General features: G+C 45.6%; 1 protein-coding gene across 1 annotated transcript; it reads right to left on the bottom strand.

Annotated features, from left to right (window-relative positions):
- Window positions 1-1432: 1432 nt before the first annotated feature.
- Window positions 1433-10397, bottom strand: LOC132765477 (LHFPL tetraspan subfamily member 3 protein-like). The gene is made up of 3 exons (XM_060759759.2): window positions 9135-10397; window positions 3818-4060; window positions 1433-1566 (listed from the first exon to the last, which is right to left on the bottom strand). The coding sequence occupies exons 1-3, from the start codon at window positions 9565-9567 to the stop codon at window positions 1538-1540; spliced, it is 705 nt and encodes a 234-aa protein (XP_060615742.1). The 5' UTR covers window positions 9568-10397; the 3' UTR covers window positions 1433-1537.
- Window positions 10398-11625: the final 1228 nt, after the last annotated feature.

Genomic DNA, 11625 nt, shown 5'->3' with positions numbered 1-11625 from the left:
ATCTTCCGACCTGGGAGTCCCATCTTCCAATGGCATACCGACATATCTCTGGTTGTACTGGTCCATTTAGTTTTCTTGGCAAGGATACTGGAGTGGTTTGCCATTGCCTTCCCCAGGGATCACGCTTGGTCTGACCTCTCTGCCACAACCGTCCCGTCTTGGGTGTCCCTTCACGGTTTCGCTCATGACATCATTGAGGTGCTCAAGCTCCAGCGCCACAACAAGGCGGTGATCCTTTGCTGGAGCCCACAGATATATAAACCCTTTTTTCTAGTTCCAACAGACCTCACTACCTCTGAGGACGCTTGCCATAGATGCAGGCGAAACGTCAGGAGAGAATGCCTCTAGAACATGGCCATATAGCCCGAAAAAACCTACAACAACCCAGTTTCTCAAAATAGCTGTACTAACTCTCTGTCTGTCTGTCTACGTACAAATATTCTTAAAAACTACCCCAACATTGTATGAAATAAAGAGCTGCCTGGAAGATTCAAGTGTTGTTGCCTTCCTGGAATTATATATTTTCCCCCAACACTGTCTCTAAGTCTTCAGAATGCAGATTAACTGCTTTGAAATGGATTATATGAGTCTACACTGCCATATAATCCAGTTCAAAGCAATCTGGACTTAGAAATTGGATTATATGACAGTGTAGATCTAGCCTTAGAGATGTCTCTGGCATGGATGAACAAAAATGATACTTTTCCCCAAAACAGCTATGGAAGATACTTCTGTCGTCGAGAGCATCCCAGACCCCTGCCTTCAAGCTGGTTTGACCAGCAGCAGGGAGTTCCACAGTTCCTGCTTGCCAAGTTGGGCCAAACTGATGAAATGTGTCCCAACAGCAGCCTCAACCAGGGATTCTTCCCAACCGTGTGCTCTCTCTCCTTTCACTTCCTTGCTAGCCCTAACTATGTAACAAATCCCCAAATAAAGATTAATCAAATTGCAACTTTAATACTCTCTAGCTTGATACTTTGTGTCTCTTTCTTGCCTGAAACTATCCGAATGCATGAAACTAACCTTTTTCAGGCTGCGGGAGACTGCAGGCTTGCCCGGAATGCTTTCCTGGTGTTCCGGGGAGGCCGAATCTGCGCTCCCCCAAACCGCGGATATGGAAACCTCCAGGGGCCCCCGTATCCCCGTAACCACATGCTCTGTAGGCGAATGATTGCTACATTGCATCCTTTTCAGCTGAATCGCTAATAAAAGCACCTCAGTGCCACTTCTTCAACTTTGGTGAGATTTCTTTCGGATTTTTAAGGAAATAAAATTGCTGAAAATCAGGCTTCTCTTAGCTCGCCAAAGTAGCGATCCCTCTTTGGTGGGGTCTCAGGGTCTCTCCTTCTGGGGCAGACCCTCCTAAAGTTCCTATCAACTTCACTTCTAAGCATATTAAACTACTTTTATCAATGACACACACACACTAGTATTACTATACAAAAAATATATTTATTGTGACAGCAAGACCAGGGTCTTGTTTGGCAAGTGAATGTCCCACTCGGAAGGAAGCCCACGAAAAGGCGGATTTCACCAATCAGTCTGGACTCAATGCTGAGGCAACACCTTTAAGGGAGGAAAAAAGAGAACAGTCAAATGAACATACTAAACTACTGGTTTATTTGGGGTGTTGTGCCCCATCTATATAAATAAAAATGTAATGTTTGTTTGTGGGATTAACATAAGTCAAAAACCACTGGACGAATTGATATCAAATTTGGACACAAGACACCTAACAACCCAAGGAGTGACCTTCACTCAAAATATTGATTTCGTCATATGGGAGTTGTCGTTGCTGGGATTTATAGTTTACTTACAATCAAAGAGCATTCTGAACTCCACCAATGATGGAATTGGGCCAAACTTAGCACACAAAACTGCCATGACCAACAGAAAACACAGGAAGGGTTTGCTGGGCATTGACATTGAGTTTGGGAGTTATAGTTCACCTACATCCCGAGAACACTGTGGACTCAAATAATGATGGATCTGGACCAAACTTGGCACGGATATTCCATATGCCCAAATATGAACACAGATGGAGTTTGGGGGAAATAGACCTTGACATTTGGGAGATATAGTTACTGGGATTTATAGTTCACCTACAATAAGAGAGCATTCTGAACCCCACGAATGACAGAATTGGGGCAAACTTCCCACACAGAACCCCCATGACCAACAGAAAACACTTAAAGCCATCCAGTCCAACTCCCTTCACCAAGGCAAGAAACTGTAATCAAAGCCTTCCTGACAAAGAGCCATCCAGCCATAGATATGAATGGATATATATGATTCACAGACAGGGAGATATAGTATAGATCTGGAAGGGACCCCTAAAGAAGGAAAATTATATGTTCCAGAGTCAGTGTGGAGTTGAATTCCAACATGGATTGCCTGTATTTGTTTGGGTTCAGCCTGCTCTGTGTGAACCTGAGCCCCAATCTCTGTGTGAACCTGATTCTCTGATTGTATTTCCAACTGAGCAAGCCACTGAACATGTATCTCTCCCTGATAGTGTTGAAACTGTTGTTGATGCTGAGTTCACTGGCGAGGAAAGTGAAACTGAACAGCCTGATGAAAATGTTTTGGAATCCAGCCGTGATAGCTCTCCAGAGGAAATCACACCTGGGTTTTTTAATGAGGACCAAAGGGAACAGATAACTAGAAACAGGAGTGATTCACAGTTTCTACGAAGGTCAAACAGATTACAGGAGAGACAGGCCCAGGCTTCAAAGTCAAGGGGCGTTTCAAGGAATAGTTTCTTTGGTTTAAGGGGCCTCCTTCCGGGTGTCTTGTTAGATCAAGCAACGTTTTGGACTGCGGCTGTGCCTTGGCAGAATTCCTGTGTTCCATGGCCGGTAATCCCAGAGGCTTCTAGTTTTCAAGTACATGGTTAGTGAGATGCTAACAGGTTCCTGGTTTTTGTATTATGGTTTTTGGAATTTTGCTCAAGCTCAGAGATTTTCCTGACTGCTGTGTTTCCATTGTGGCTTTTTGACTTTGCATTTGCCTTTCTTTTGCAACCAATTTTTTATCAATAAAAAAGGATTGTTTTTCCTACAATCCAGTGTGGTGGATTTAATCTTATGGTCTCGTTTCCTGATCTGGGATGCAACAGTATTTTTTCTCTTTCTCTTTTATTGTAATTTTTGTTTCTCAGCTGTTATACATATTTGCTGCCTTCCTCTCCCTCGCCTTTGCCTCAGATTACATGCAGCCTCCATCTCTCCTTATTCCTTCTGTGCCGTTGTGCCTCATTGGCCGTTGCTAGGCAGCGGTTAACATTGCTGCCAGTCCTGCTTTTAATGCGTCTGCTCTAAGCTGAAGTCTCTATTAGTCCCTAGACCTCACAACCTCTGAGGATGCTTGCCATAAATGCAGGTGAAACGTCAGGAGAGAATGCTTCTAGAATATGGCCATATAGTCCAAAAAACCTACAACAACTTAGTGATTCCGGCCATTTTTTTTGTTGTGTCAGGAGCGATTTGAGAAACTGCAAGTCGCTTCTGGTGTGAGGGAATTGGCCATCTGCAAGGATGTTGCCCAGGGGACGTCTGGATGTTTTGATGTTTTATCATCCTTGTGGGAGGCTTCTCTCATGTCCCCGCATGAGGAGCTGGAGTTGATAGAGGGAGCTCATCCGCCTCTCCCTGGATTCGAACCTGCGACTTGTCGGTCTTCAGTCCTGCCGGCACAGGGGTTTAACCCACTGCGCCACCGGGGGCTCCAGCAATGAAAGCCTTCGACAATACATACTCCCTTTCATTGTCAAGAAGTGTATGCGTGTACACATGCATGCATACTCACAATAGCTTACCTCTCCCTTCATGGGGTGGTGCATAGCCTTCGGGTAGCAGAGCATCCTGCCGGTTTCCCAGCACGAAAGCAAGCGTGGCTAGGACCAGGGCATCCGCAATGCCAAGCAAGGCCAGGGTGAAGGCCCAGTGTATGCTGCAGGCACCCAGGGTGTAGCTCCTCGCCCGAGGGCCACAGAGAGCCCTCACTTCTGGCGCTCCCCAGCCATCTGGGAAAACCAGGCAGCCAAGGGCCTGGCACGTTGCTGGCAGAAAAACAGGAAGAGAGGGGGGGGGACAGGACATGGGAGAGGGAGACAGACATCTATATAAATAAAAATGTAATGTTTGTTTGTGGGATTAACAGAACTCAAAAACCGCTGGGCAAATTGACCCCAAATTTGGACACAAGACACCAACTGAAGCAATCTATGTCCTTCACTCAAAAAAGGCAGAGACATCTCCAGCTCATCCCTTGTTTGGGTATCAGCCAGCACGTCAACAACTTAAATCAAGAAATAGTTTTCTTAGATCTATAGAGACACTCGCTGGAACACCTCAGCAAGCGAGAGTTCAAAAGTGGCAGGCTCAAACCCAGCACCTCAATCCGTGGGTGATACCAGATGAGAGACTCCCTCCTGGGCACACAGAAAACTGGGCGACTTGGAAGGCGCTGTCCAGACTGCGCTCTGGCACCACGAGATGCAGAGCCAATCTTAAGAAATGGGGCTACAAAGTGGAATCCACGACATGCGAGTGCGGAGAGGAGCAAACCACTGACCACCTGCTGCAATGCAACCTGAGCCCTGCCACATGCACAATGGAGGACCTTCTTGCAGCAACACCAGAGGCACTCCAAGTGGCCAGATACTGGTCAAAGGAACCTAAAAACCTGGCTGTTCCGATGTGCCTTCTCAGATTAGGAATCCCCCATCCCAAGTCCTAGAAGCACTTTAGCACAACCGATATTACTGCACACCGCACCTTTAATCCTATGTTCCTCCTGCCATTTCAGCACTTTAACCCCTGTACCCCATTGCGCCGGCCGAACCAGTTTTAATAGTGTCCTGATGTAGTTATTGTTGTTATTTTGCTTAACTGTTTTGATTTGCTTTGTGTATTATTGTGTTATGTTTTGTTGTATTGTGTTTTGAGGCTTCGGCCTGTGTAAGCCGCATCGAGTCCTGCGGGAGATGCTAGCGGGGTACAAATAAAGTTAATAATAATAATTAATAATTAATCAGCTACCAAGTTTGCAAAATTTGTGGTTTTTTTAATTTTATCTGTTTGTTTGTTTTGTTCTGTTAGAAATATAATACAATGTTCTGGTTGCGGATGACACAATAAATACTCAAAAAACAAAAACAAAAAAAAACCCCAGAAAGAACTTAAAACCCTCCAAAACTACGACTACATAACAGCACATGCGCAAATGTCCCCCCCCCCCCCAACGCGAAGGAAAAGCCATTGCAAACTGGCAATCCCTGCTGGCACCGAGTGAGGCTTAGCCATGGGTTCAGGCTGTGGCTCAGGCACACACAGTAGAATGGATGCAGTTAGGCCCCACTTTTAACTCAGTGTGATGGGGTCCTGGGAGCTGTACTTTCATGCGGCCTTGCTGAAGCCATCTTGGTCCCTCCACTTTCGCAGTCGTGTCTGGTGGGAACGAGAGACAGAGCCTTCTCCATGGTGGCCCCCCGGCTATGGAGCTCTCTCACAAAAGAAGTCAGGTCTGCCCCCTTCCTCCTGACCTTCACGAAGCAAGTGAAATCCTGGCTGTGGAATCAGGCATTTGCAGAGTGACGATGGAGAGCAGTAAATACTAAAGTTATTGACTACAACGTGTGGACTGAGTTGGACGATGTTTTTAACTTGGTGAATGGTTTTATACGTTGTTTAATCTTATATGCATTTTAACTTATTGTTTTATGGATGTTGTTTCAATATTATTTTTGTTTGCATTGAATTCTTGCTGTTAGCTGTTCTGAGTCCCTCCATGGAGGTGAGAAGAACAGGATATACAAGTTCTAAATAAATAAATTCTCAATAGTTTTCAGTTTAGATATCAAAACACTTGAGTCACAATGGGACTAGTTGTATAATAGGGTAGCCAGTCACCTTCCAGACATGTTAGACTACAATCCCTTCCTCTTTCCTCCCTCCCTACCCCCTTTGCTTTTCTTTTCCTTCTTTCTCTCCTTTCTTCCTTCACTCCCTCTTTCTTTCTTTCCTTCCTTCCTTTGCTCTTTGCTTCCATCCCTCCTTCTCTCTTTCCTGCTTTCTTCCCCCCCCCCCCCTCTTTCTTTCTCTCCTTTCTTCCTTTCTGACTTCTTTTGGGAGAGAGCTCCATAGCCGGGGGGGCCACCATGGAGAAGGCTCTGTCTCTCGTTCCCATCAGACACAACTGCGAAAGTGGAGGGACCGAGAGTAGGGCCTCTCTTGAAGATCGTAATGCCCTAGAATTTAGAAAGTTAACTTTTAAGAAAGATGAATTTACAGATGTGCTGAAGCCATCCATGACTGCAGAGAAGGTAGACACAAATTCAGCTCAATTATGGGCAGCTTCAGTGTATCATTCTTCTCAATTCTTCATAAAAGTAACTTTCCAAGCCCCACAGTGCCATCCTCCTGCCAAGGAGGCACAGGGCACCAGGAAATTCTCCTGGTTACCTAGACAAATTATCTAGAGAATCACGTGGTGTCTGCGCCCTACACCATTGGAGAAATTACACTGTTTAGCCGGTATTGCACCACCTGACATCCTCCGGGAAGTAGCAACCAATAGTGAAAGGACTAAGGCAGTGACATCGCCAGCTCATCCTCTGTTTAGGTATCAACCAGCACGTCAACGACTTAAATTAAGAAATAGTTTTCTAAGATCTACAGAGACACTCGCTGGAACACCTCAGCAAGCGAGAGTCCAAAAGTGGCAGGCTCAAACCCAGAACCTCAACCAATGGCTGATACCAAATGAGAGATTCCCCCCTGGGCACACAGAAAACTGGGCAACTTGGAAGGCGCTGAACAGACCGTGCTCTGGCACCACGAGATATAGAGCCAACCTTAAGAAATGGGGCTACAAAGTGGAACCCACGACATGCGAGTGTGGAGAAGAGCAAACCACTGACCACCTGCTGCAATGCAACCTGAGCCCTGCCACATGCACAATGGAGGACCTTCTTGCAGCAACACCAGAGGCACTCCAAGTGGCCAGCTACTGGTCAAAGGGCATTTAATCAACTACCAAGCTTGCAAACTTTGTGTTTTGTTTGTTTGTTTGCTTGTTTGTTTGTTAAAAATGCAATACAACTGTCTGGTGTGCTCCTGACATGATAGATAGATAAATAAATAGCCTAGAGAAATTAATGAGATGTCAGATGTTACATGTGTCTAGCTTAATAGGTTAGTTTGAAGATTAATTGTATGGGTCGTGTATGCAGTTTTGAGACAATTCTTACGCATTACAGAAATACGAAAGGCTATGAAATATTAGCAGAATATCCGTTATTGCTTCTGGGTGGGATTTGAGTGGAAGGAGAGTTTTCTATCCCCACTTCCCAAAGTCTTCAAGGAAGTTTGCTCTCCACTGCATGCTCTCTGATATTGAAGGCCAAGTTTCCCACAGACACTGGACAATGTGATTGGGTAATTATTTTAGTAATGAGATGCTGTGGATTTATACCTTTATCAGTTTTATTTTATCAAATGTTATTTATGCTAAATGTTTTAATTGTTCTTTGTTATTGTAGGCATCGAATTGTGCCATTTGTAAACCGCCCCGAGTCGCCTTCGGGCTGTGAAAGGCGGTATATAAATCTATATAAATAAAAATGTAATGTTCGTTTGTGGTATCCACAGAACTCAAAAACCACTGGGGCAATTGGCACCAAATTTGGGCACGATACACCTAACAACCCAAGGTATGTTCCCCACTAAAAAAAAAAATGATTTTGTTATTTGGGAGTTGTAGTTGCTGGGATTTGTAGTTCACCTACAATCAAAGAGCATTCTGAACCCCATCGACGATGGAATTGAACCAAACTCAGCACACAGTTCTCCCATGACCAACAGAAAATACTTGAAGGGTTTGGTGGGCAGTGTCCTTTGGTTTTGGAGTTGTAGTTCACCTACATCCAAAGATCACTGTGGATTCAAACAATGATGGATCTGGACCAAACTCTACACGAATACTCAATATGCCCAAATGTGAACACTGGTGGAGTTTGGAGAAAATAGAACTTTGACATTTGGGAGTTTTAGTTGCTGGGATTTATAGTTCACCTACAATCACAGAGCATTCTGAACCCCACCAATGGTGGAATTGAACCAAACTTGGCACACAGTTCTCCCATGACCAACAGAAAATACTGGAAGGGTTTGGTGGGCAGTGTCCTTTGGTTTTGGAGTTGTAGTTCACCTACATCCAAAGATCACTGTGGACTCAAACAATGATGCATCTGGAACAAACTCTACACAAATACTCAATATGCCCAAATGTGAACACTGGTGGAGTTTGGGGGAAATAGAATCTTGACATTTGGGAATTGTAGTTGCTGGGATTTATAGTTCACCTATAATCACAGAGCATTCTGAACCCCACCAATGGTGGAATTGATCCAAACTTGGCACACAGTTCTCCCATGACCAACAGAAAATACTGGAAGGGTTTGGTGGGCAGTGTCCTTTGGTTGTGGAGTTGTAGTTCACCTACATCCAAAGATCACTGTGGACTCAAACAATGATGGATCTGGACCAAACTCTACAAGAATACTTAATATGCCCAAATGTGAACACTGGTGGAGTTTGGGGGAAATAGAATCTTGACACTTGGGAGTTGTAGTTACTGGGATTTATAGTTCACCTACAATCACAGAGCATTCTGAACACCACCAATGATAGAATTGGGCCAAACCTCCCACACTGAACCCCCATGTGGGCCACAGCAACGCATGGCAGAGGACGGCTAGTATGGTTAATAAAATAAAATAAAATAAAATAATAAATAAAATAATAAATAAATAAATAATAGAGGACAATGGAGCAAGTGTAAGATAATCAAGATATCAGAGCGGGAGTGTCCAGTTTGTCCAGAATCAAATCTATTTCTACCTGTAACAGGTGCACATGTTGAACAGCTTTGTGGCCTGCCATTTCAACATGATACCAGCGCATACCATACTCAGTTGGTTTTGCAAGACTTGATCATTGCTCCCTTAGCCCACATCGGTTCTTTGCTTCTCTATGTTTTTAGCTAGCCCAGGCTTTCCTCCTCTCACCTGCATCCACCTTTATTATGGACATCACCCTTTGCTCCCCATGAAGAGTCTTGTCCTCTCTCACCTGCTGAGAGCTGCTGCCAGGCAGCCACCTTGTAGACAGTCCCAGGGCTGCAGAACCAGAAGAGACCCAAGGAAGCTACACTGCCCATCACCAGCACCAGGGCCATCAGGACAAAGACGGCAGCTGCTTTGAAGGATGGGATGGGCGTCAGGGTGACCAGAGACCCCTCACACTGAAGGACGTTGTCTCGCTCTGTGCAGACTTGGTAGAGGCCGAAAGATCCAATGGCACTCACACTGGGGTCAGAAAGGATCCCCGAAGGGGGCAACTCGTAGGTGAGGGATGCTGTCTGCACCCATGCTGGCTGGATCAGCACCACAACCTCAAGGATGCCAAAACAGAGGGTACAGCCAGCCCAGAGGGCACCCACCGCCCTGGCATTGCGCACAAAATCCGTCTGGTAGAGCGCTGCTGCTTCCCGGGCTGGCAACATGATCCACGTCTTTTTCGCAGGGCATACAACCCTCCTTTGCTTGTCTTAGGAATACTTAGTCTCTCGTTTTCCAGAGATGGGAAGGGAAATCCAGATTGCTTTCCCCTAAGACACTAGAATCCAGCTTCCTTTGACAGTATGAAAAAGTCTGTTCTTTTTCAGCTGCTTGGTGTGGAAGATTTCGGCATTCCTCCACTTCTGAATATTACGAGATGGAGCATGTACTCTTTTCTTTGATTTCTTTTGGAGATGATGGTGGCTGGCATCCCTTCGTCTGCGATCTCTACACAGCTCTAGATGGTGTCGTGGAAGGGAGAGAAGCAACCCTTTTCCCCTTTTTCCTTCCTTTCCTGAGACTGGCTCTCTTCTTTTGCAGGATGGAGTGTGAAGGAAGGGGAAAGCTGCTCCCCCACCCCATCCTCCACCTCCTTCCACAGACTGATCTTTTCAAAACATGCTCATCCAGCAGGCAAAGACAGAAGAAGCCTCTTGGCCAGATGCCCAGCCAGAATCGCTCGCCTTGTGCCTTGTTCTCTTGTCTCGCTCTGTCGCCTAGCGAGAGCTGCAGTGAAGATGGAGCGGGAAGCTAAGATGCCGGGCTTGAGGCACCTGCTGCCCACGGATTTTCTTGCCTCCCACACAAGATGATGCAGAGGTTTCGTGCTAGACCATTTGCTGGCTTGGCAAAACAAGGAGAGAATGCAGGGAGGTCAAAAAGGAAAAGGAAATGGGCAGAAAGGAAAAGGGCACAGGGAGGAGGCAAAATGGCCCTATCTCCAAAATTCACATCATTGGAATGTAATCCTGGAGAAGAGAAACTCTACCGTTTTCTGAAGAGAAGAGAAATTTACAGTAGAGGGCAGCAGACTATTCTATGTGTATTTTGCAGGGAAATAAATAGTTGACACAGTCTATAAATGATAAAAGGTAAAGGTAAAGGTAGTCCCCTGACATTAAGTCCAGTCATGTCTGACTCTGGGGTGTGGTGCTCATCTCCATTTATAAGCCGAAGAGCCAGCGTTGTCCGTAGACACCTCCAAGGTCATATGGCCGGCATGACTACATGGAGCGCCGTTACCTTCCAGCCGGAGCGGTACCTATTGATCTACTCACATTTGCATGTTTTCGAACTGAAATGGCAGGGAAACAGGTTTTGAGGAAAGGAGAGATAATTACCAAGAGACATCCTTTCTGGAGATCAGAAAAGAACGACTTTATTTCCAGCTGGCGACTCTGGTATGGACTCATGTCCCAAAAGTAAAACCAGAGCCCCGATCAAGGTGCGGACTGCCCTTTTATAGTCTCCAATCGGAATGAAACAAAGAACATACATCTTCATACAATCATCATCATCCCTACGTCATCCTGGCATCATAAGAATATCAGGTTCCAACCTCCAACATGCAAAAAGCATGTCTGTGTGTCTAGCTGGAGAGCAAGCATGTCTGTGTCCCTCCTCCCTCTTGGCTGTGCTTACAGTCATCCATCAAAGGGGCCCTCTGACTTGTCAAGAGGCTTCTTACTTAGAGCCTAGATGTACCAGCCTGTGTCTTATCTCTCTTCTGGAATGCATGCCCCCCTTCCTCTTCAGCCCCTTTTGGAGACAAGCCGCTTGCTTGCCTGTCAGCTACACAGAGGGAACTAGATTTTCCTATACATTTAAAGTACATATGATTTTTATGCATAAATCAATCAATAAATATCAATTTTTCCAATATCTCCTCATCAGAACTGCTAGGTTGGCAGAAGCTAGGGCTGACAGCGGAAGCTCACGCCGCTCCCCGGAATCGAACCTGCGACCTTTCGATCAACAAGCTCAGCAGCTCAGTGTTTTAACCCACTGCACCACCGGGGGCTCCTCTATAAATGATAGAGGAAGGCAAAAACATACCACCTTGATGTAAAAATAAAACTGTATGAAAGTCATGAAGTTGGAGTAAATTGACAGTCAGCTTGAAGGTATCTCTCTCCACGTACCAACCCGGGCCCTTCGATCTTCGGGGAGGTCCTCCTTTCACACCTACCAATCTCACAAGCTCATCTTGTGGGCACAAGGGA

The sequence above is a fragment of the Anolis sagrei genome, chromosome 2 (assembly GCF_037176765.1).
Source record: "Anolis sagrei isolate rAnoSag1 chromosome 2, rAnoSag1.mat, whole genome shotgun sequence".
NCBI lineage: Eukaryota > Metazoa > Chordata > Lepidosauria > Squamata > Dactyloidae > Anolis > Anolis sagrei.
This window is presented reverse-complemented; position numbering and strand designations above follow the sequence as displayed.

Excerpts from the sequence above, each read along its gene's own strand:
- LOC132765477 (XM_060759759.2), bottom strand. The coding sequence starts at position 9,567 with ATGTTGCCAGCCCGGGAAGCAGCAGCGCTCTACCAGACGGATTTTGTG. Across the intron at positions 4,061-9,134 it reads CTGGCAGCAGCTCTCAGCAG|CAACGTGCCAGGCCCTTGGC; the intron begins GTGAGAGAGGAC and ends TTTTTCTGCCAG. Across the intron at positions 1,567-3,817 it reads ACCACCCCATGAAGGGAGAG|GTGTTGCCTCAGCATTGAGT; the intron begins GTAAGCTATTGT and ends CCTCCCTTAAAG.